The sequence below is a fragment of the Thamnophis elegans genome, chromosome 16, assembly GCF_009769535.1.
Source record: "Thamnophis elegans isolate rThaEle1 chromosome 16, rThaEle1.pri, whole genome shotgun sequence".
Lineage (NCBI taxonomy): Eukaryota > Metazoa > Chordata > Lepidosauria > Squamata > Colubridae > Thamnophis > Thamnophis elegans.
In genome coordinates, this window is record NC_045556.1 from 24906843 (window position 1) to 24931432 (window position 24590).

General features: G+C 45.3%; 1 protein-coding gene across 2 annotated transcripts; it reads right to left on the reverse strand.

The window, feature by feature from the left end:
• Positions 1-206: 206 nt before the first annotated feature.
• Positions 207-22691, reverse strand: MORF4L1 (mortality factor 4 like 1). 2 transcript variants are annotated; one of them, XM_032232617.1, is made up of 13 exons: positions 22582-22691; positions 22400-22446; positions 22188-22255; positions 21213-21299; positions 14377-14457; positions 13288-13350; positions 12002-12027; positions 8716-8804; positions 7856-7957; positions 7626-7714; positions 6522-6694; positions 5552-5636; positions 207-933 (listed from the first exon to the last, which is right to left on the reverse strand). In XM_032232617.1, the coding sequence occupies exons 1-13, from the start codon at positions 22619-22621 to the stop codon at positions 849-851; spliced, it is 1035 nt and encodes a 344-aa protein (XP_032088508.1). In that variant the 5' UTR covers positions 22622-22691; the 3' UTR covers positions 207-848. The 2 variants fall into 2 exon arrangements, with proteins under 2 accessions (XP_032088508.1, XP_032088509.1); XM_032232618.1 differs by lacking the exon at positions 22400-22446 and having other exon boundaries at positions 22582-22639.
• Between the last annotated feature and the right edge of the window lie 1899 nt (positions 22692-24590).

Here is a 24590-nt window from a genome sequence, read left to right on the forward strand (position 1 = left end):
TGGGGTGACAGGAAGTCCAATTTGGTGGCAACCTCTTCTTCTGGCTTGGTTGCCCCAGCGTGGACCTGGTTGTTGGATTATCGGACACTTGGCCTTAAATTTGCGTTTGATGAAATCATTTACCATGAACTACGGCAAGAATCAGTTACCCTTTAACATTTAAAGATAAAAGTGGTTTTGCAGAAAAGTACAAACAGACTTAAGCCTTTAACAGCTGAAGTAGAAAATTTTATTTGGAGACTTGTACCTATCTCCTGCAGAGAACATCGTATCACCACACCTGGAGGGTCCATGGCAAATTCCTCCTATGCTAGAAGGTGCATTCAGCCCCACGTACTAATCCCACAATTCTTCAGCTATGCAAAGAACAGACACGTTAACATTTTACCCTCCCAACACCAAGAAAGCACACAAGGACCCTTCCCTCCCCCACAATCTGTGCTTGATCCCCCTCCCCCCAATACTGGCGGCCAGAGTTTGTTTGTGGGAAAGGTTGACAACACAACATCAAACCGCCAGCAGCAGGTAAGGCTTTGCTCCAAAGAAAACGGACCAAGAAGCATGCAGGAGTTTGGGCTATGAAACCACCGTGCATTTCCAGTGACATCAAACCGCTGCAGTAAAGCATCCCAGGAGCCGGTTTTCCTTCCTTCAGGACTGAAGAAACAGCCTTGGGACTCAGATGGTGGCAGTTCCAACTGATGACACAAACACTTTTGCCATTTGTGCAGAGATGCATGTGCAAGGAAGGGACTGTGGACAAACGTGGAACTTAGTGGGCAGCTGCAGAGACCAAAGGATCTCTTCCAGTAATCTGCCATCTTCTGTGTGCTGTTACAGCACGCGGCTCACACGGCTTTCCGGTGATATTCTGGAGGTGCCACCTCATAGTCGCTTGCACTGAACAGTGCTGGAGAATTCTTGGCTAAATACCTGCGAAGAAAGGAAAAGACCAGTGTGACTCTAACACTGACCCCCAAAGAGGCCCGGCTTTGGGGACCTGGTCTCCATCATCACCTTCACAGCAACCCCACTCAGCATTTCCCTGGGTCACTGCTGTACCCACATCCCTCCTCCGAACTGAGACCAAGGGCCACCTCTGCTAAGGATCTCTCTGGAGCAGTGGAAATGGGGCAGGGAGAAGGGCCCCACACAAACCATTTCAAGTCCTTCAACACAATGCTGCTGCAGTGGCAACATACAATTTTCCACAACAAAGGGTGGTGCTGAGGGAGGAGAAAGTATGAAGAGGGGAAATGGAAACAATTCAGCTCCTACTTCTATTTCCACCTAAATATTTGTTCGAAGTCAAGCAATCTAGAAATGTTCTGTTCTTTCTGGCCATGCCATTTGTGGCTCTTTTACTTTTTACTTTTGCCTTTATTTGTATGCCGCCCTTTTCCCTAAGGGGCTCTGCAGCTCATCTGGGGAATGCGGCTTCCTTGCCCACTCCTCACCCCCACCTTCCAGCCCATCAGACTTGCTTGGACAGGTGCCAAATGCTGCTTATTACTCTCCAAAAAATAGTGATCAAGAAAAAGCAGGATGCCTGCTGAAGACAAGGAATCAGCAGACAACTCCTTTGGCTTGAGGTGAGCTGAAACAGTACTTCAAGGGGCTCCAGCTCGGCTCCCCAAACGAAAAGGCTTTGTCCAAACTTAGAAGGAGCAAGATGGATGGCACTCTTGCATCCACCTATACTAAAGTTCAATTTAGACTTGTCTGCAACTGTGCAGAGGCACTGGCATATCTCCATGCAAAGGGATTGATGGCTATGGGTAAGTTGCACACGGGCTAAGGTGCACATCTCCCAAATCTCAACAATACACAAGGTGGAGGTCTGCGTCCTGCATGTTAATTGGTTAATCTGACTTCCTGTTGGGAGGAAGATGGAAGGCAAGGCACACTGTGGTGTGAGCAGCCCCTGGCCAGCTTGATATTTGCAGAAGTATAAATGCAACACTTAGCAACCATCTCCAAATGACAAGAGGCCTATATCCTTGAAGTCTAAATCAAGCTTTAAGCCACGCAAGGACCTGTGGAATAGTATTTGATACTTATTGTGAAATCAAACAAGCATCTCATCCAAGCTGGGGAGAGGAAATCCAAGCACAGGTTTTAATCTAGTTAATCTGTAGGAGACAGAAAAATGATGGCTGAGATTGTGACTGAAGGAAAACCCACTGTTGCCCTGTCATCTTCTGGCTGCCTCTGCAGAGAGAAAAGGGTCTGAGACAGCCCAGCTTGCTTTCCTACAGATCTGTCCTGGAAAGATCAGTGCCAAATGTCTAAGCAGCCACCTCTGTAGGCTCAGGCAGCTTTGCTACAGTGGCCTCCCTCTCCTGCCTCTTAAAGCCAATGTTTATGACAGGCCTAAAAGACACAGGGCCTGTCCCTTCTTTGGATCTCTAGAGAAACCAGGGAGGATTGGAAGAGCACCAGAGAATTATGATCAGAGAAGGGCAAACCTCACTCCCATTGTAAAGAGGGGCAGAAGACAAGCCTGTCAGAGGAAGCACTGCAAAGCCCTCCTTCAGCTAGGTAGCAAAACCAAAACCAGGTGCCTGGGACAGGGGAGGGCATGCCAGGCAGAGCTTCAGGTGAAAAGGACCTGGTGCAATGTCGCTCCCCCCTCCCCCCCCCATCAAGAGAAGCCCATTGTTCTAATCCACAGTTAGACTTCTCAGAGCAAGAACTGGTGCCCTGGCTGCTGGTGGACTAAAACAAGGGTGGCCTGGGTGATGAGGACTGGCAAGGCAGGCGTCTTGATGGACTTCCTGAAGAACAATATAATTTTTTTTCAATCCATTTATTTCTGCGCATTCTGATTTCTGATTGAATTTCCTGAAAATTGGATCCACTTTATATATTCGCCTCCTACATTCAAAGTGAAACTTAACATTATCTGAAACCACTTTAGAAAGGCACGAGGCACAAATGAACCTCCGCCTTAAAGCACCTGTTGGAACTTCAACCATTACCACATTCATGGTTGACATAGTTCTTTAGACTACTATTATTCTACTACTAGATAAAATCAATGTGTACCTTCATTAGGGCTGCATTTTATGAGTCAGTTCCAACTTTGCTGGACTGATAAATGTGTTTGAGGAAACAGGATATTCAAGTTGGAACTCAAGACAGTAGGTAAAAATGGCTTCACTGAATCATTAAACAATTATCATTTTGTATCTGAAATGTATGTTTGGTTTTTATTTACACAAAAATATAATATTTCTATATTAACTATCTTGGGAGTTCTTTTCCAATAAGGAAAAAATAAATAATTACTTTAAATATAATGAAAATATGTAAGATCTCTTTACATCAGCTACCTGTCAAGATCTAAAGAGATCTTGTATATTTACGTCTTTAAATTGGTGGTGAGGGAGGATCAGCCTGGGAAACAGAGAGGCCTCTAGCAAGGCTGGCAGATGCAGGCGCTGGGCTCTGCGCTGCAATTCCGCTTCCATCCCCTGGGAAATGGCAGCAGAAATCATATTGTGAAGTTCTGGGGGTAAGTTAAAGTCAGGCCCATCCTCGGGCCTGAGGCCTGCAGCCATGGGCGTGAAGGTGGTCGTGGGCTCTGAGCGCGACGATGCCTGAATTGTGGCCTGGCTGACCGCAGGAAGTTCTGGGGTAGATCGGGGCCCTAAACACCCTTCCTCTGCAGCTATTCCCAGAGTGTGGGAAGATCGGGGGACCAACCTTGAATCCCTGTTGGAGGAAGCGAGAGAGCAGGAGAATGGCGTTCAGCCACCAATGGCCCTATCTTTGCGCTTGGCAGATCTATCCGGGGCTGCCAATGGCATGCGCGCCTTGTGGTTAGAGACCCTAGTTTTGAAGCCACGCCTCTCTGCTTCCTCTGTGTGACTCCACTTTCAACAAAATTGTGGCTCCATGGAAAACCTGCAAACAAGGCAGACGGGAAAGGCACCCACCTCCTCAGGTCTAAGTGCTACACTCCATCCTTGCCGAAACAACCTAAAGGGCGGGACCTGGAGGCTTCCCCATGCTACGAGAATACAGTTCAGGTAAGTCCAACTGTCATTCTCCATAGGGAATGGGGAAATCTCCAGGATTGGGAGATGCCAAAGCTACCCCCCAAGGGAGGGAAATTAAGAAGCATAAGAAGGCAGCTTCCAAGACCGTCTGCAAAACCCTGTGCCCAAATAAAGCTTCAGTCAAAGCAGGTAGGTATCAAGACGGCAGTGTTTGATGAATGGCATGGGCAATGCCCAGGCAGCCACTCGACAGATGTCTTCAAACGGAGCCTGCTGAGGTCGCCACACTCATCGAGTGAGCAGTGATGCCAGCTGGCACCTGAACGCCCTTTGCCTGATAAGCAGTGGAAATTGCTGCCCTAATCCAGCACCTGATGGACCCTTAGGAAGAAGATTGAAAGGACAAAAACAGTATGTAAAGAAGGAGGATTCTTTGTTTTGTGTTGTGTTTGTTTTGAAAATTTAAAATAAAAAAACTTTTAATAAAAAAAAAGAAAACTGCAGGGACTAGTCCAGGCAATTGCCAAGTACGAACACCAACGGGAAGACTCCCCTGGTCACATCACCGTTTAAAACACCGATTTGATGGAGCTAAGCTCAATTCAAAGATGTTATTAACTTTCTACTTTCTCTTTAAGTATATTTTAAACTGTTTTTGTTAAAGATTTATACCTTGTATTGGTTCTAGAAAGTCAGGGTGGGGGAAGGTTGGGGGGGGGAGGGTGGGAGGGAGTGGAGTTTACTAAGTTGGAGGAGGGGTGCTGGATGATTTTACATGTATACTGCTATTTTTTTCTTTTTTATGTATATTGAAATAGAATTATAAATACCATCAACACAAAAGTGAGTTTGCTCAGAAGCTGAAATACACCAAGTGAATTAGAGGAAGAATGGGAAGCAGAGGAGAGAAGACAGGAAGAGAGGGATAGGAGAGAGGGTGAAGGGGGAAGATGAGGTTTATAAGGAGGAGTGGTAAGGGGAGAGAGTAGAAGGAGAAAGGAAGGGGAAGTAGAGTAGAAAATGATGGAGGGAAGACAGGATGTAGAAAGGGGGAGGAGAAGGGGGGAAGAAAATGTCGGATAAGGTATAAATATGGTGTATGGAGAGCAGAAGAGCCAATAACTGGGTTTTTCTTTTTTTTCCCCTTTGGTAGTTGATGGTAAGATGAATTGATGTAAGTACTTAATAATACAACTTGATAATGACTATGTAATAGTATACATGTGATTATATGCTATGAAAATGGAAAATAAAAACTTTTTATGTGAAAAAAACACCGTTTTGATGCTACAAATGAGCTAGGGAACTCTGGGGTTTCCTACCCCCCCCCCCGCCCATCTCCTCTCACTGGAAAATAGCAACCACTGAAGAGATTTTCTAAATTAATGGCCATGTCTCACAAGGCAGACCATCCAGGACCAAGACAGGCCAGTCCTAACATCACATGCTGGTGTGGTAGCTTTGCCTGGATCTTGGTGCTGTCTTTGCAAACCATGAGTACCAACATACTTCGCTCTTGAGAGGTTAAAAGTAATCTTTATACGTACTTTAGGAAGTCGTGCAAATAATTCAACAGCAAAGCCAAGCTCTTCTCATCAAGAGGTGTGTAAGCAAGCATTGCTCCAATCCTGACTGTTTCAAACACACAAGAAAAAGATGCATCAAGGAAAACAAGTTTACAGGCTTCTTGGCAGCAACCATTCCAACCCTAAGGCTTCACCTGAACTTGAGGTGAGGTAGTTCAGTACCTGCTGAATTTTTTTTTTTGGGGGGGATCCAGAAATAGGGGGAGTGCTTGCGGGAAAGTGGCTGATGCCCTGCTTTGTCTAACAGGCAGACTTTCTCCAGCTGAGAGGGCCAGAGATGCTGTGTGAGAGATCAGCCAGCCCCAACCACTTCCTTCTTTCCTGTCCCCAGCCCCCTAGTCCTGCCCATCTTATAGAACTGCCTCTAACTTTCTATCAACTGTCAGCTAGATTGAAGTTGCCTGGCAATGAGATGAGGAACCTTTCTTCCCAAAAAGGACCTTGAGTGCTAAAAAAAATAGTTTTTAGCGTCTCAGTCATGCCAACTATCTGCACCCTGCCAATGGCACTACCTATGCCAACTATCTATCCTATCTAACTTATACCCATCTATTTCCTGAGAGTAGGAAAATACGGAAGAAATTAGGGGAAAGCAGTAATTAGCAGAAGTCAGAACTTCTTAGGCAGTAGAAAAGGAACTTTCCTTTGCCGGAAACCCCCTTTGGTTTTCCATCTAGGGGAATGAAGAAAGCTTGATTAGGAAACAGCCCCTCTCAGGATTACCGGATATTCCCATCTTGCTACCACAGGCCTTCAATTGGCCTTACAGCTTTGCAACATGGACAGCTTTAAAGGAGGCTTAAAAGTAATGCAAATAGGGGGAGGTAAGATCTTGACAGAGGCAATGGCATGTGTAGAAAATATGCACAAGCCAGAACAGATTTCTCCATAAAGACGGTTTATGCTCTTGTGCATAAAATGTGTGCCATACCGAACAACCGGAGGAGGTGCGGTGCTCCATAGACCTGGGACATGGGTGCGTCTGGATGATCCGCTAAGATTTCTGCGTATTGTGGCCGCTCAAATTTATACAACAGTTGGGTCCCCAGCATAACGTTGAAGTATTCTTTGATGCCTGCCACCACTTCATTCACAGCATATTCTCTGATGCATAGCCAGAATAACAACAACAACAACAACAACAGAAGATGTGGTAAGAGACCATGGAAAAGAGACAGCTTTCTTGAGCCCCAACAGGTGTGCCCAAAGGACAGGCTCAGTGACTCAGTGGGCAGGGGTGGCACTGCTGCAAGCCATACGAGGCCAATGCCAAGACTGGCATCCTTTTGTAAGGATGTTGGGAACAGGGCTGGATAGGACGGCATTTGGTTTTCCTGAGAGTGGAGAGCTTCAGGTGGATGTAGGGAGAGGATATCTTTTGCCAGAGGTGCTGGGGAGAGCTGAAAATGATGGGTCATTCAAGAGACAGGAGCTCCGTTCCTCTGGGTCCTCAATCAATCAAGCGTCTGCACTTGGAAGGAAGAGAGATCCAGGGGAAGCCCAAGGGAAGCCCATCTGGCTCCAGGGATGTCTTCCATTCAACAACCTCCTGCGGATGGAAGCAGCCTGCCCTAACCTAGCCCGATTCCCCACAAAGGAAGTGCCTTGGATCTGCCAGAAGTTACCACTCTTACTATGAACAGACCCAGAGAACAAGCTGGTCCTCAGAATCAGCACTTCACTAGACTGATGACTCAAGCTGCCATTGCTACTCTGCATTTATTTATTTATTTATTTATTTAGTAGATTTATAGGCCGCCCAATCCCGGAGGATTTAGCAGGGAGGAGCCTGAAAAGAGTTGGACGGTGGCTTGTAGGTAGCAAAAAAATCCCACCTAGATCTAATATAGGCTAGTTCCAAGATGTTTGAGGATGTGTGCCTTTAAACAGCCTCCTATTGTTGCTTCCCCAAAGCAAGAGAACCTCTCCCCACTCAGCTTCCTTCCCAAGAGCTGCGCCAGGACATGGGCTTGTGGTCAACAGATGACTAGCCTGCCCTTCAGGACCAACCAGCTGCTCAGCCTCTGTTCCTCACTTGTTATCTGTGTTTCCTCGGGACTTCTTGTAGTTTGCATAGTCCTCTAAAATTGAGTCAACATTCTTCTTGGCCGGAAGGTAGAAGAGCTGAGAAAAAAGCCAGACACCATCAGAGGCTGACATCAGCCCAGAAGACTGACCCAGAAGACATTTAAAACATAAATACCCATCACCAAACTGAAACACAGAGAAGCAGCCAACTAACTAAAGGCACAATTTCAAACTCACCTGCTTTTGCCGTGTAATCAAATCCCAGTCATCTACAAGCCACGGTTTCAGCTCTTCTGGTATTTTTACCTTTACTTCAACTCTGTTCATAAAAGTTTCTTCCTGAAGAAACAGAAATGCAAACTTTAAATTCTGGAATACTAAATTTGAGTTGGACACAACTCTATGTACAAACATCTCATTCATCCAGGTCAAGGTTGTCCAAAAGGTGCTTTTGTTTTAAAGGCTTTTCTGACTTTTTTAAAAAAGTTTTTCTTCCCATATAAGAAGCTTCTTCTTCTTAGTTAGAACTGAAGAAGTTTCTTGGATGAGTCTCAAACAATGATTGCCTTTAAAATAAAAGCACCTTTGGGACTCAGTGTACAAACAAACTTTCCAAAATTAAGCAACCAAACAGGAAGGGCTAAGCGCTGCCTTGGACCCAAAAGGATGGCCAAGGGTTGATGCATAAGGGCTCCAAATGAAGATCTTTTACAGAAATACAAGAATTGTCTCTGCTAATATGCAAATATTAACAGCGTTCAAAAGCCATCAAGGAACCTATACCAAGAACCCACCAGCAAAAGTCAGCAACAGAAGAAAGAATCAAGCTACGTATTTCTTGGAGTTCTCCGCAAGAAGTGATCAGAGGGTTCAACAATTTGCCATACATTTTTCCTAGCACTTAGTTTGGAGCCCCAGTGCTGAAAGAAGGAAATGGCAAAGCACTCAGTCAGGGGAGCCCGGGTAACACTCCTGAAACTTCCTCCTGGGCTCCCGAAGCAGAAGCAGGTCCCAGCGAAGACAGAAATCTGCCAGGGAGCCAGGTGCAGCTGGGCCTGGCTGCCTCCCGGAACAACTGGCCATGGGCAAATACCTACACTTTCCACCGTAGGATCTACTCGAGCTCTTTTCTTCCTGGGAGGCTGAGGGTTTTCACTGGAGCCACTTCCCTCGCCAATTCCTGGAGCTAATCATAGAAGCAGAAAGATTAAGGTGGTTTTTAAAGCTAAGCATTTAAAAAAACTGCACTCCCTACATGCTGCTTCAGAGCAGACAAATGTCACTGACATAGAAGACTGCCCTTTCCATTATGCAATGCTTTTAAACAATTACCAACAAAACCTCCGTGCAAAACAAGTTTTTTTTTGCTCCATTATTCAGTATTATTGAGAACAACTGCAAAGTGTTTTTAAATGATGCAATGTCTGAGTTGATTTTGATCCAAATCATATCAGGCAATTCTCTCACCTTTCTCTTATACATATGAAACAATGGCTCTGCCATGTCACGATCAAATAGAATGCCTATAGGTTCAATCTTTTTGCCAACACTTTTAACAGAAGTAAATGTGTTTACGGTTGATCTGTTCACGAGTTAATCTGAACTAAGAGTTGAGGGATATCAACATTTTAAACCTGTTTAAGTGTATCTTTTCGATCTTTAGGAGACATCTTCGGACAGCGCTGGCTCTTTGGCTTTGAAACGGAGATGAGCACTGCCCCCTAGAGTCAGGAATGACTAGCACGTATGTGCGAGGGGAACCTTTACCTTTATTTTTTCCCCACCTCTGGATACACTGAGTTTCCAGGCATCACTGCCACCAGCTGAAAATGAACTGATAAACGTAGTATACAACCATTAGGTCAGCAAACATTCCAGAGTATGACACTGCTGAACAAACGGTGGTTACCACTGGGCCTCGGAATTCCCATTGCTACAAGATCCCAATCTGGGTTCTTGGCAACCCGTTGCATTTACAACTTGATCAAAGCATCCTGCGACCATGTGATCATCATTTTCAAACTTCCCTGCTGGCTTCCCCAGAGGTCAATGGGGAAGCCAGCAGGAAAGGACACAAATCACTGGGGTAAGTCTCACAGCTTGCATTCCCTCCCCCTCTCCTGCAGCCTCGCACATTCTCCCCAATCCACATGGCACTCCTCATGCACCCTCCCTGCTCTACCCTGCACACCTTCTCATACACACTTTGCCAACCCTTTCTTGCATCCCTGCATGCCACACCTCTTCTGTTCCCCCACTCAAAGCAGCCACTTGCCTGTCTATAGGCCTGGCACTCACAATTTCCTGCTGTTTTCCCTACGGACTTTGGTTGTAGGTAGCTAGCAGGAAGTTACTGCACTTAACAACAGCAGGATTTGGTTAAGAGCAGCAATTAGGACTTCAGGGACTGCCGTTGCTAAACAATGCAGTAATGCTTTACAACCATGTTACTTAGCAATAGAAATTCTAGTTCCATTTTAAGTCAAGGACTATCTGTACTGCTAGAAGGCCTAACACAGAAATGCAAAAAGCATACCCTAGGGGACACTTTCCACTATTCTATGACCTCAGAGGGCCCCTTTTCATCAAGCAAGGATCAAAAATTATAATTATCGTGGCGGGGTATGTTGAGGAGCTTAAAGAGCAAATGGAATGCCTTAAATCTGAAAACAGCTTACCAGCTTTGTGAGAGCCAGTGTGGAGTTAAAAGTAAAGTATAGGCAAAACCTCAATTCCACCCTGAGTACAGTGGGTGACATTTAATATTCTCTCTGCAGCAAACACAAATTTCTTTGTACCGAGTTTAATTTGAGAATTGTTTTGACAGGCAAGTTAAGTTACCGTATTTTCACGACCAAAAGCCGCACCGGATTATAAGCCGCAGTATCAGTTAACATTAATGTTTCCATATATAAAGCGCACCGGGTTATAAGCCGCACGTTTCCCGACGCTTCTGGACATCTGTTGCAGTCGCGAGGAGCGGAGAAGAGTGCGAAGGTTCTTGGCGCTCCAGGAAGCCGCGAAAGCAGCTGGGAGAGGCGCACGGCTTGGTTTATCCTCCCTGAACGTCGCAGCAGCAGCCCCAAGCGCACCGATCTCTGTGTTTTTCGCATCGGGGCATGCTGCAAGAGAGAGTGAGTGAACCTTTCCGGATTGCTGGTGGTGGAGGTGTGGGCCCGTCGCCCTGTGCTCAGCAAAAAAAGTCCAGGGGAGTCCTTTGCGCTGGCTGGAAAAGGTCTTCACTCTTCACTCATTCCCTCTTGCAGCACACCCCGATGCGAAAAACACTGAGATCGGTGAGTTTGGGGCTGCTACTGCGACATCCAGGGAGGATAAACCAAACCGCGCGCCTCTCCCGCTTCCCGGAGCGCCAAGAACCTTTGCGCTCTTCTCCACACTCTCCTCGGCTCCTCACAACTGCAATAGACGTCCAGAAGCGGCAGGGGCTATCGAGCTGGAAATCCAATCCCCATTAGCCCCAAAAGCTGCTTCTGGATATCTATTGCAATCCCGAGGAGAACGCGGAGAAGAGCGCGAAGGTTAGGGTTACTGGGCAACGTGGGGGTGGGGGAGGCTGGAGCAGTTTCGTTCTGAATGGAGGGAGAGGAAAAAAGTTGGGATTCTCCCTGCTGCAGCCTTTAAATGGCAGAGAGAAGCCGAACTCTTTCCCCTCCATTCACAGAGAAGCTGCGGCTCCCTTTATGCCCCTCTCGCTGGCCCCCTCCCTCCCAGGGGGGGTCAAAGTACCTGAAAGGGGCATGCAGGCTGCTATAGCTCCACTGAGAAGACATTTCTGAGAAGAGAAAGGGCTCCGGTCAGGCTGCACCCAAGCTGATGGAGTGCTCGCAACCGCCCGCCTATCGCCAGGGAGACAGCCAGTGCAGGTGAGCCGCGCGATTGCTCCAATCGCAAGGGCGCTTCACCAGCTCGGGTGCAGCCAGACCAGAGAACTTTCGGTGGTGCACCGATTCCAGCAGCTGCGTTTTTCCTTGAAATTTGCTGTCCCGGCAACCCAAAGTGGACATTCTCCCAGCGGCGTCTCAGACACTCCCACCCTTAACCAGGACGAAGTGAGGATGGCTGGGCGCAGTTTGGTGCCTCCCGGCTAAGGAGGGAGGGAGAGACCCAAGGGACGTGTGCGTGCCTGCTCGCGGTCATTCGCTTGCGAGTTTCAAGTTTGAGCGTAAAATCGGGAGGGAGAGATTTTCGATCTTTTTCCATATATAAACCGCACCGGGTTATAAGCCGCGCTGCCGGTTTTTGACCAAATTTTAGGATTTTCAGTGCGGCTTATAGTCGTGAAAATACGGTACTTCCATATTTTTAAAATCTCTCCTCTGGGATAAATATTCAAGAGCCTTGTAAAAGTAAAATGATTCTTACTTTTCTGTTTGTTCTTCTTGGTCTTCCTGCCAAAGAGAAAAGGAGACCTGTTATTGCCTGTGCAAAGCAGTTCCACTGACTTTATTTCCTTTTTATTGTTTTTCTCATCACTTGTATCAGTTTGACTAATTCTTAACAGTTCTAGCTAAGAATTAATTGAAATGCTGCTTTTCCAAAGCCCACATTTTAAAAGGACACATTTTGCACAACTGTTTGAAGATGAATTCTTACTACTACTAGCAAAATACAAAATTTAACCAACTAAAGAGCCTACAAAGATAGTGCATTTTCCTCATTTGTCAGGCCTTCACCTGTAGTCATAGAATCAAAACAAATATTACTAGCAATGTAAGAGTACTCTGTGGCAGCGGTTTTCATTCTATTCCAGCCTAATTATTCTTTCACCATTTAATGAAAACTTTGAATCATACACCACCAAAAACTTAAGGATGTTAAATACAGTTTGATCAGGTTAATTATTATTCTGCATAGCAGTAACTGCATTTCTTGATTATGCCAGCTGATTGGAATAGCTTGTTGCTTTTCCTAACTTCATCAACATTCTATACTCGCAGCACAAGTTGGACTTTGCTTGAACTTCCACTCAGTTTGGGGGTTGTTACTGCATCATGTAGCGCAACATCTGAATATTATTCCAAATTCGCAGATCTAGAATTAAATGAAGTTTATCGGTTTAAAAGGGGACAACCCACTGATTATCTAAGGGGGAAAACTCATGAAGAACACTTTGAGTCATTATAAATTCTGAATTCCAATAGTGTTTGCTCTGCTGAGTAAAATTCAAAGAATAATACAGGTAGTCCTCTACTTATAACCAAACTGAGCCCAAACTTTCCATTGATAAACAAGACAGGTAGTGAATATTGCCCTGTTTTACAACCTTTCTAGCCACAGTGTTAACTGAATCTAGTTTCCCCATTAACTTTGCCAGAAAGTTACAAAAAGTGATCACATGATATTGGGACACTGCAACTGTCATATGCCGGTTGCCAAGGGTCCAAATTTTGATCACGCGACCATGGGGATGCTGCAACAGTAATAAGTGTGAAAATGGTCATAAGTCTCTTTTTTCAGTGCCATTATGACTTTGAATGGTCAGTAAGTGAATGATTGTTAAGTCAAGGACCACCTGTATGCCATTACTTTTTAAGAAGTTCATCATATTACAGAGACAGCTTTAACTAAACTGCACAGAAAATCTAAAGAAGCAAGGAAATTTGGATTTTAGGATGCAGATCTTGTGTGCCATTCCATCCTTAACTCACCGTGTCGATATTGCAGGGGTTTCCAAACTGCAAACGGTGTGTGCTCCGTCTCGCCTAAAGAATCTAGGCACAAATGGGGATTCAGTTAAGGAGAGAGCATCAGAGCACTCGGTTTCGCTTGAAAAAACAGTGCCAGAGTTAACAAGACAACAATCCTACAGACTAATATTGCCAGGCCCAAAAAAGGTTTAGCGTTATTTAACCCAGTTAAGACAAGTGACTCTTTGCATGGTGCTTTTTCCATCTAAAGGTTGGAAATTCCTGAGGGGAACTTCAAGCTTATAAAAGGTTTTTTTTCATAGAAGGTCAGACAGGAACTGCTGCTGCTAAGGTCTCCAACAGACAAACAATTCCTTTTGAAATCAGTATCAGTACTGTAACTGCCACTGATGCTTACTAAACAGGGTTCTACATAGAGAGAAGATCCACACTCAAGAAACTACGTAGCATTCTAGAAGTGACAATAGGGAAGTTTGCTCATACGTTCTACTTCGTGAAAACCAGCTGAAGTCACCTAAAATTCAACTGAATTTGAAATATGAAAGGAAATATCCAGATGATCACTCCATCAAATGAGGCCCATTTAGGATGCCCAGTCAGAAACGGACCCCAGGATTCATGACTCAGGAATTCTCTGTCGTCAGCTAATCTAAACATTAAAGATTTCCAGATTTGAAAAGTGGCTCGCACTTAAAGAAATGTGAGGAAAATTCACCAACAGCTAAATTGTCTAAACTGCCTAAACATTAAAAATTGTTGGGATCCAAGCTCCAAATGATGGCAGGTTGCTGCTCAATGCAAAATGTATGTGGCTTATAATGTGATAATAAAGGCCTTCCACATAAAATCTACACATTTACTCGGAGATCCATAGATGTAAACAAAACTATAATAGGAAAGCAGTTTGGAAGGGGTTCCTTTATATTCACCTAACAACCATTTAAAGAGCAAAGATTTCAGAACAGAGACACAAAAACTGCATTTTCTGGTGCAATATTCACAAACAGGCAGTCATTTTAGGATGTGAATATATGATTATGATCTCCTAGATGAAAGAGTTCAAAGAAAAATAAAATAAGATTTTCTTACACTTCAACATTTTTCTGCTGGAGTCCAGAGGTTTTCTTGCCTGGAGCAGCCCCTCTCATCTTTCCTTCTGCATACTGTTCCCTTTCAAAGGAAGGAAGCAAAGACATTTTAATTAGACACACAGGCACATCTCTCTAAGCATGCAAATAGTGCATTAGGAAAAGGATTGCAGCACCTTCCAAAGAAGCTTCTTGGCTTCTCCTGCTGCTGGTTTGAGAGGTGTTTGCACTTCTTTGAGGACCATGTGGCCCTCTTATTCCAAGAACAAGGCAGGAGGGGTACCAAACTACAATGTGCACAATCACAATCATTATTGGATTGCAGCTTAAATGAAATAAATTCAGTTAAAATGACTACTCTCATAAACATAAGACTCTTAACTCTCTTTTTACCTAAAACCAAGATAGGGATTATAGGCTTGAGAAAAATTGGGAAAGCAGTCTAACCTTTAAGTAAAGGACTTAAGCTCCCCCCCCCCCCCAATCCCTTTCTCCACAGGGAGTATCTATTTATAGCTCAAAGTAATCTTTGCACATCAGCCAAGGGGCTGCCTACAAAGGAGGAAGCAGCCAGGCTGGGTGTGGGTGGGTGTCCACGAAACACGTCTCCTCCAAACAAGATGGGTGGCAAATACATTTAATAAATAAAAACCAAATAATCCCTCCAGACCAGATGAGCTGGCGCCATTTTAAGATTATTATTTTTGGTTTTGTTTCTTGCCATATGCTCACATCATCCCCAAAATTAAAACAAAATCAAGGCATAAGTTTAAAGGATTATGGATGTTTTACTTTCCCAGGATGTCAAAGAATAACATATTGAACAATATGAGAAAGAGGACAAAGGAAACAACAAGCAGTTAGCAGGGAACTCTGAACCACAAACCATTGTATTCTAGAATAAGGCAAAAGCCAAACAACAGGCAGGGGGTGGAAATAGAGGCATTCTGGGTTCCCACAATTGTTAGAACAGGCTGGACTTATTGCTTCTCTTCTGTCAAATAAGGAGGCAGCAGGTGGCCTTTTGTTCCTCTAGTGCAAAGTAAAGCAAGAGCCCCCCCCCACCCTCTCCCGAGGGAAAACCCAATTTGGCTGTCAAAGTGATGCATTCCGGGCAGCTCACCTCCTTAAAAACAAGCATGATTTCTAGCATCCTAGAAATCATCATAAACTCAAAAAAACTGATAAACTAGTGGCAATGTCAACAAAAATGTTTTTGTCGGGGTTCCTTGGAAATTCCCTGCAAGGGTTTTGTAGAAAAAGGATTAAAAATAAAGAAGCGTAGAACTGCTGTAGCTTAAATGCTTTCAAACATGAAACTGTTTTAAAAACCTCAATCTATACATCATAGAACACCATCAGAGTTGGAAGGGACCTTGGAGGTCTTCTAGTCCATCCTCCTGCTCAAGCAGGAGTCAGACAAATGGCCATCCAGCCTCTTCTTAAAAGCCTCCAGTGATGAGGCGCCCACAATGTTTGAAGGCCAGCCGTTCCATTGCTTCATTGTCCTGTTGGGAAATTTCTTTTAGTTCTAGATTGTCTCTCTCTTTGATTAGTTTCCATCCATGGTTTCTTGTCCTGCCTTTTAGTGCTTTGGAAAACACATTGACCCCTCTTCTTTGTGGCAATCAGAGATATTGAAAGACTATCTTGTTGTCCTAGTCCTTCTTTTAATTAAATTAACAAACCCAATTCCCATAAGCGTTCCTCATACGTTTATCCTCTAGCCCCCATTAATCTTTGTTGCTCTTTTTTGCAATCATTCCAAAGTCTCAATATCTTTATACTGTGATGACCAAAACTGGATGCAAATTATGCCAACTGTGGTCTTACCAAAGTCTTATAAAGCGGTACTAACACTTCATATGATCTCGATTCTGTCCCTGTTAATGCAGCCTAGGATTGCATTGGCATTTTTGGTGGCTGCAGCACACTGCTGGCTTCCATTTAAGTGGTTGTCCACTAGTACTCCAAAATCTCTTTCAGTCGTTGCTATTGAGCCAAGCTTCACCTTTTCTAGCACAATTCTCAAATACAGCTCGTTGTCTGGAATCTGCACTGTGTATCAGACATTAACACAATTGAACGAGTCAAGAGATATTTCATGAGAAGAGTACTCCATTCCTGTACTTGCAACAGAATATTTTATGCTCAAAATTTTGGGCTTGGGCAACCTAGAACTACGCCGCCTACAGTCTGACCTAAGCATAGTACATAAAATTATCTGATAAAATGTCCTACCTGTCAATGACTACTTCAGCTTTAACCTCAACAATACACAAGCACACAACAGATATAAACTCAAGGTAAACTGCACCAAACTCGATTGCAGAAAATATGACTTCAGCAACAGAGCGGTCAATGCCTAGAATGCTCTACTTGAATCCATTGTTACATCCTCAAACCCCCCATAACTTTAACCTTAAACTGTCTACTGTTGAGCTCATCCCTTTCCTAAGAGATCCGTAAAGGGAGTGTACATAAGTGCACCAGCACACTTAAAGTCCCTGTCCTACTGTCCCCATTTATTTGTACCCATTTCCTGTGTTCTTATTCATGTTTATTCTTATTCCGGTAATCTTGTACATGAGTGACAAACTAAATAGATAAATAAAATAATTCTATACATGTAAATCAGTTTTGTTTTGTTTTGTTTTTTTGCTGAAGTGTAAAACCTTACTTTTCTCTACACTGAGTTTCATTTTGTTAGTTAGGGCCCAGTCTTCAAGTCTCTCCAGTTCCATCTGGATCTTGATCCTACCTTCTGGGGTGTGGCCAATTCTTACCAGCTTGGTGTCATCTGCAAATTTGATGTGTTCCCTTTTGGTTCCATCATCTAAATCATTTATGAAAATATTGAAGAGTACTGGTCCTAAAAGAACAATCTTGGGAGCAATGTTCCCTCTAATTTTTTTTCAGTGTGAGCAGAAAAGTATAGTGTTTGAGCGGCATATTTTCATGCCTGAGCACCTGAATTTTTTTCACAGATGTTACCTAAGACAACAATGAAATCAGTATTATTTGAAACTCAAAGTTATGTTTATTCAAGGTACCTGTTTAATTAAAAGTGTTATATAATATCAGTATCACTTAACAACGCTCCCGCTTAGCAACCAAAATGTTGGCTCAGAAAGTCTGGCATTTGAAGCACGCAAGTCTTAAAGCTGTTGTTACAAGACCCTTGCACCCCTAACCCTTTAGGGGGAAAAAAACCCCAGGGGTCTTCAAACCTGACAGCTTTAAGACTTGTGGACTTCAACTCCCAGAATTCCTCCCTGAGGGGAATTATATATTTGGACTGTGTCATAGTTACATTAGAGAACTACATTGTTAGAACTTAGCACAAAAGATACCTTTTATCTGAAAATCCAAACAGAGTAAACCTGCTATTATCCCAGAGCACTAATGTCATTTGTCCCAATCTGTTTTACGAGTCTGTATTAAAATAGATAGAAATATTTTCACTAAATTTTATAGATCTATATTTCAGGAACCTATCAGAAGTTAGGGCAAGATAAGAGTGGAAGAATGAATTTTGTTGCAGGTCATGGGGATTTTTTCAGCATCTTAAAAGTGGAGCGCATGTGCATTGAACTAGCAATACCAATTTAATAACAAAAGGAAATGGCTGAATTAAATTTGGTAAAGTTGCAAGCAAGCTGTAAAAAGCTTGTGGTTTTTAAAATCATAGAATCAGAAGGGATACTGGAGGTCTTCTAGTCCAGCCCCTTGTCCAAGGCAGGAGTCTTTATATCATCTGAGACAAATGGCCGTCCAGTCTTTTGAAAATCTGTAGCAAATAAATTAAGATTCCATTGATTTTAATTGTTCTTACTGTCAGATTTCTCCTTATTTCCAGCTTGAGTCTCCTTCTGACAAGTTTCCATTGCTTCTTGTCCTGTCCTCAGGTGCTATTGCTGCCGCCTCCTCCTCCAACAGCGCCAACACATTTGCTGCCCAGCGCTGCAGCTGAGGTGAAGCCGCCAAAGCTCCCGCTGGTGCCCCCACAGCGTTGGGCGGAAATCCGGCAGTGCTGTTGGAGGAGGAGGAGGAGGCAGCAGATATAGAATGATTTCTTACTGTTGCTTGATAAACAGTTGGAATCTGAAATTTTTCCTGAAGAAGTTAAAGGTTTAAATTTTTAACCAAAATGTCTTTTAAACTCTGTATTATCTACCTAATGTTAATCATGCTTGCTCATTTTAGTTCCACTTATAAAAATAAATTTACTGGACCAAAATTGAAGCCAATATAGAAAATATTTCAATTAAAGCCAACAAACAGGTTGGCTTTAAACTTCCTATAATTAAAATATCAAGCTGTATTCTCTGAAGTCAGCCATGTTCATTACTATACCTACATTTCTCTATTTGCCCCAAAGGATTTAAAAATATCTTGAAAATAAAGAGAAAAAAACTTTTTCTAGAATAAAGCTTAAACAAGTAAATAGGAAAAAAGACATAAACACATACAATAGATTATGTCCATTACTTCACTTTGTAATTCTTCTGTATAAACCAATCCTCTCCATTCCATTAAATATGTGCCCACAACAGACTTTAATATTTGTATGTGTGTAAGTATGTATAAACATACATGTTCAAGCAGATATACCTCCTAATCATATACTGCAACAGTAAGAGCAATAAAGTTTATATTCATTAATCAAATTTATATAGCCACACATCTATCTCATCCAAGGCAACTTAGACATATTAGACAGCTTCCACTCCAATCTTCTCTTTTGGATGCCCCCCTAGCCCGTTGCCAGGAGAGCCTCCCTGACACTGAGCCGGAGAGCCTCATTCTGATGCAGCCCCAGACAGGAACAGTGCATGAAGTTGTGACACTCCCAATGAAAGCACAGGAGACCCACTTGGAGAGATCAATGGGATCTTCTAGTCCAGAAACCCAATGGTGACCTCATACTACTTGCAACCGGTAAGGTACTTTACTTTACAAACAAGCAAATCAAAATAAAAATCAGAAAGGAGGTACTGATAACATCTTCAGAAATGTATCTTGATGTAGGACCAAATCCCTTCCTAAAATGAAAAGCCCACCAGTAAAACACTACGGAAACCGCCGGAGTCAAACTTCCTCAAGAAAATGAAAAAAAAAAAAAATGTTTGCCACGAAGGATGCTGGACAATTGGAAACCGTTGCCTCTTTAGCGAAGGGGGAAGCACCCAATTCCCCCTTCTCCCCTCCTGGATAGATTAGTGGAGCGTGAGAAGAACTTTTAAAGTATCAATTCTTAAATCCTCCTTTATTGGAGAATCTTTGAATGCCCGGTTGCAAATAAAACCCCATCTTCAGAGGCGGACTGACTCTGGATACCTTCCTCCTGGCCCCGGAAAGTAAAAGCCACTAGGGCAGGGTGCCCCGCTTCTCCTCGCCCGCCCCCTCACGCAGCGCCCCATCCGCTGGGCTGCACCGGAACGCAGGTGCCGGACCCTCCCCCCACGCCCGCTCGCCCCTCTGCAGACCAGGTTCAAGTTAGGGGTGCCGTGGAGGGAGGGGTGAGCAGGTTGAAAGCCGCCACACAGAGGGGGCGGCGGTGGAAAGGCAGCCAACCAGCTGGCCACCGCCAGCTCCGCCGCTCTTCCCGCCCCCTTCCCAGCCCCACAGCCCAGCGGTCGCAGCAGAAGCAGCCCCGGGTCTCCACTGCCGCTCCCCGCATTTTCTGGACGGGGTCTCGCAGGAAGGAATCCCCTCTCCAAGGGATCCCCCGAACATGGACTTGAAGAGCCGTGCTCTTCAAAACAAGTCTGGGGAGGTCCTTTGCAGGCGGCCAGTTCTAGCCGCCTGCAAAGGACTTCCCGACGTTTGCTTTACAGAAATCTCTGCGCGGCAGATAGAAACTGCTGCGCGGGGTTTTCTTGCCACATGCGCGGCCGCACACCTTAGAGGGAACAGTGCTTGGGAGTACCCCACTGCTTACTTCCCTCCATGTAGATGTAGTGCCATTAAGGACTACACATTGTGTGCTGTTCGTCAGCCAGTTACAAATCCATCTGGCGGCGGTGTTTATCCCACATGTTTGTAATTTACCAAGAAGGCTGTAGTCTGCTTTGCCAAATGACTTACTGAAATCCAATATACTATGTCCACAGCATTTCACTGGTCCACTAATTTGGTCACTTTATCAAAGAACAAAATAAGAGTTGTTTGGCATGAACTATTTTTGACAAACCCATATTGGTTTCTGTTTATAACTTTGCTTCCTTGTGGATGTTCGCAGATCTGTTGCACGATTATCTTAGAGCCAAGGTGGCGCAGTGGTTAAATGCAGCACTGCAGGCTACTGCTAGATCAGCAGGTCAGCGGTTCAAATCTCACCGGCTCAGGGTTGACTCAGCCTTCCATCCTTCCGAGGTGGGTAAAATGAGGACCCAGATTGTTGGTGGCAATATGCTGACTCTCTGTAAACCGCTTAGAGAGGCCTGAAAGGCCTATGAAGCGGTATATAAGTCTACTGCTATTGCTATTGCTATCTTTTCCAGGATCTTTCAAGGTATTGCTGTCAGGCTGATTGGTCTTTAGTTTCCTGGATCTGTTTTCCCCGCAACTCTCAGATTGATCCTGCATGCTTTAAAAAGCACCTAAAATATCACACTTGGTGCCATTCAAATGCTGAGGTATGAACATATTGGGTGAACACACTACAAATGGCAAATAATTGTCAATTGTGTTAGTAATCACAAGTCTCCATGAGGAAACTGAGCCTCCTGTTGTTGAGTGTCTCTTATTAAGTCTCAGTCCTGCTTCAGATGCCTCTCACCTGTCAACAAAATTGCTGGATGCACAGAAATGGTTCTATTAGATAATACTTACTGATTGGCCTTTTGAAGTTCTTTCTGCTTCTGCAGATTGGTGTCGACGTATTTGAGGACTCTGCTTTCTGGAACCCATTCATCCCAGCTGAAAGAAAACGGGACAGCTTTTGGACCACCTAACCAGGGCTGTAAGTTCATCAAATGGGTGCAACCTTTATTTATGGCTAAGGATACAGTAGCTAGAATAACCCTAACACCTAAATCAGAACCAAATTATAGGTAATCCTTGATTTACCATCATCCATTTAGTGACGTTCAAAGTTACAATAGGACTGAAAAAAATGATTTACAATCTGATTTACACTTATGACTACTGCATCAACCCAATAGCCATATGATCAAAATTCAGCCGCTTGACCACAGGCACCTGCTCATAACAGTGGCAACATCCTCTGATTTTGCAATCACCTTCCCAGCCTAGTTTAGCAATTATAGGGGGAGGGGGGAGATTAAGATCACTTGTGGCAGTTTTAAGAACCACCTCTCTTAGAAATGGAAATTGTGGATATAAGTCGAGGACTCCCTGAAACCCATTTTTCAGATATGTACAATCCTGTGAATTTTATTTTTCATCAAGTAAAGTTAAGGTCTAGTGCAATAGTTTGGATTAGACAAATCACTTCCAGAAGAGTTCCGAGCGGGGAAGACTGGCAGCCTGTACAGAGGAAGAGCAATGAGGAAAACTGGGGGAAACGTCGAAGGTCTTGGAGGGGCAGACTTGTCCGGCGTCGGTCCAGGCGGCAGAAGCGGCGGCCAAGGAGGCAGCCCGCAGACGGTCCCCGGGGGGCTTTCCCAGGAGAAGAGGCGCCTCGGCTTCCCGAGGGCCGGACAGGCGCCAGGGGAGACTCCGACTCTGGTCACACTTGGCCAGCCTTCCTGCCTGCTCCGACGCCGAGGCTGAAGGGCCCGGGCGGCGCCCCGGAGCGAGCCAGGGGTGGGAGGGGGAGGCGGGGGGGGGGTCGCGGGGACTCACTTCTTGTTCCAGCCGCTGTAGTGGATGAAGTACTTCACCTGCTTGTCCTTGATGGCCACCTTCACGCACTGGGGGGAGGAGAGGTGTTAGGGGGGCGGCCGCCAGGCAGGGCTCGGCTCCGGGGAGGCCCGCGGCCTTCCTCCGCGCCCGGCCGAGCCGGCAGCCCGGCGGCCTCCCATCGGGGTGGGCGCGAAGGAAGGGCCGCCACGTACCTTGGCTTCGTACAGGAGAGGCCCGTGGAAGCACAGCACCCGCTCACCTGCGCGGAAACGGGCGTTAGTGGCCGGGCCGGGCCGGCGCGGGAGCCGCGGAGGGAGGCAGGGAGGGTGGCCCGCCCGCCCGCCCCGCGGCCAAAGGGGAAAGCCCGCCCCCGCCAGGCCGCGCCGCCTCTCACCCTCTTGGAATTTAGGCTTCGGGTCTTGCTTGGGCGCCATTTAGGAGCGACTCGGCCTCCCCCGCCCGTCGCCGCCGCCGCCGCATTATGGCAAGAGGGGAAGCGGTGCGCCTGCGCACGGAGCCCCGCCCACGGCCCCGGGGCATGCCGGGAGCGGTAGTCCGTCGGAGGGGGCGGGTGCTCCGAAGGGACGGGAGTGTAGAAAAGCCCCGCGGGGATTTCACGGCGGCGCTTCCCGGAAGCCTCGGCGAGATGCGGATCGTTCCCCGTCCGCTGCAGGCTCTGCCCTCGGTGCCTTGTGGGGAGCCCGGCTTCAGCTCGGGGGCGCTTTCGGTTCTGTCGGGTTGGGCCCAGGGTACGCAACTCACACACACCCCTCCCGCAAAAACGACCCACTCGCCCAGGGCGGGTCTGAAGAAAGTCGCCCTCTTCGGGTCCCTCTTCCGTTATTCATAACGGAATAATGCTTTCCTCAAGGTTTTGGAATGGAAGCGCTTGGCTGGCCTGAGCCTGCAGTGATTGAACAGGTTCCCACAGCACCCAAAAACGGGAGAGCCTCCCCCCCCCCCCCGCCCGGCATGGCTTGGTTTCATTGAAGAGTGCAGAAAAGGATCCAATAATTGTTACTGAATATCAGAACAGTAAACAACAAAATATTCTTTATTGGCCAGGTGTGATTGGAGTCATTGGACACACAAGGAATTTGTCTCCGGTGCATAAGCATACAAACAACAAAGTGACAAATCATGAATCATAAGACAACAAAGTGATAAATCATAGGAGAAGTAGTAGGAAATATGAGGAGGATAATAACAAGGCTAAGTACTATGTGGCTAAATATCCTTAGGCATAACAGTGCTGGAAAAAACGCTTTGTGTCTAGTTGTTTTGGCAAGCAATGCCAAAGGCCTGTATGGAAAGAGGGAGGGGAAAGAAAACAGACATAATTAGTTGCTTTTCAGTAGGGCTTATGTGGGTATTTGTCATAGAATTTCTGGAGACATTTTGGAGCTCTTACATAATGAGTGTCCACAGGTGGGAAATGTTTCCACGCCACTAAATACTGAATTTTGCCTGTCTTTTCAAGAGTCTAGTTTGTCCTTGATTTCAGGAGTCTAGTTAGAGAATAGATCAGTTATCACTAAGGTGACCAGATTTTCAGATTGGTAAAGAGGGACACCATTGATAATAAAAATTTTATTTTTTGTCAAAAGGTCACCCCAGGACACTGAAACCAGCATAAATACGAATTTGTTGCCAAACAAAATTTTGATCATGTGACCATGAGGATGCTGCAACGGTCACTAAGTGTGAAAAATGGTCATCAGTCACTTTTTTCAATGCCATTGTAACTTTGGTCACTAAATGTTTTCCCCCTCCTTGAGACACATCACTTCTTCCTTCATTCCTCTTGCTTATCTACCTTCACCTTATCCGTCTTCTGCTCTTTCTCTCTCTTCCTTCCTTTCTCCTTCCATCCTCTCTTCTTTCCTCACTCACTCCCTTCCTCGTTTTCTCTTCCTTCCTCCTTCCATTCTTTCAGCTTCATTTCTTTTGCCTATCTACCTTCTCTGTCTTTCTGCTCTTTCCATTTCGCTTCTGTTCCTTCCTCCTTCCCTCCTTTGTTATTTCTTCCTTCTTCCTTCCTTCTGCCTATCTACCTTCACCTTCTCTGTCTTTCTGCTCTTTCCCTGTCTTCCCCTTTCCTCCCTCCCTCCCTTCTTTCCTTTCTAGTTCCATCTTTTCTTCTTTCCTCTCTCCCTCCCTTTTTCTTTTTTCCTTTCTTCCTCCTTCCTCTTGCCTATCAACTTCATCCTCTTTGTCTTTCTGCTCTTTCCCTCTCTTCCCCTTTTCTTCCTACCTCCTTCCCTCTTTTCTCCCTCACTTCTTGTTTTTCTTCCTTTCTTCTTCCATCTTCCTCCTTCTCCTTCCATTCTTTCTCCTTCCATCCATCTTTTCTCCTTCCATCTTCTCCCCCCCTCCCTTCTTCTTTTCCTCCCCCCTCCCTCC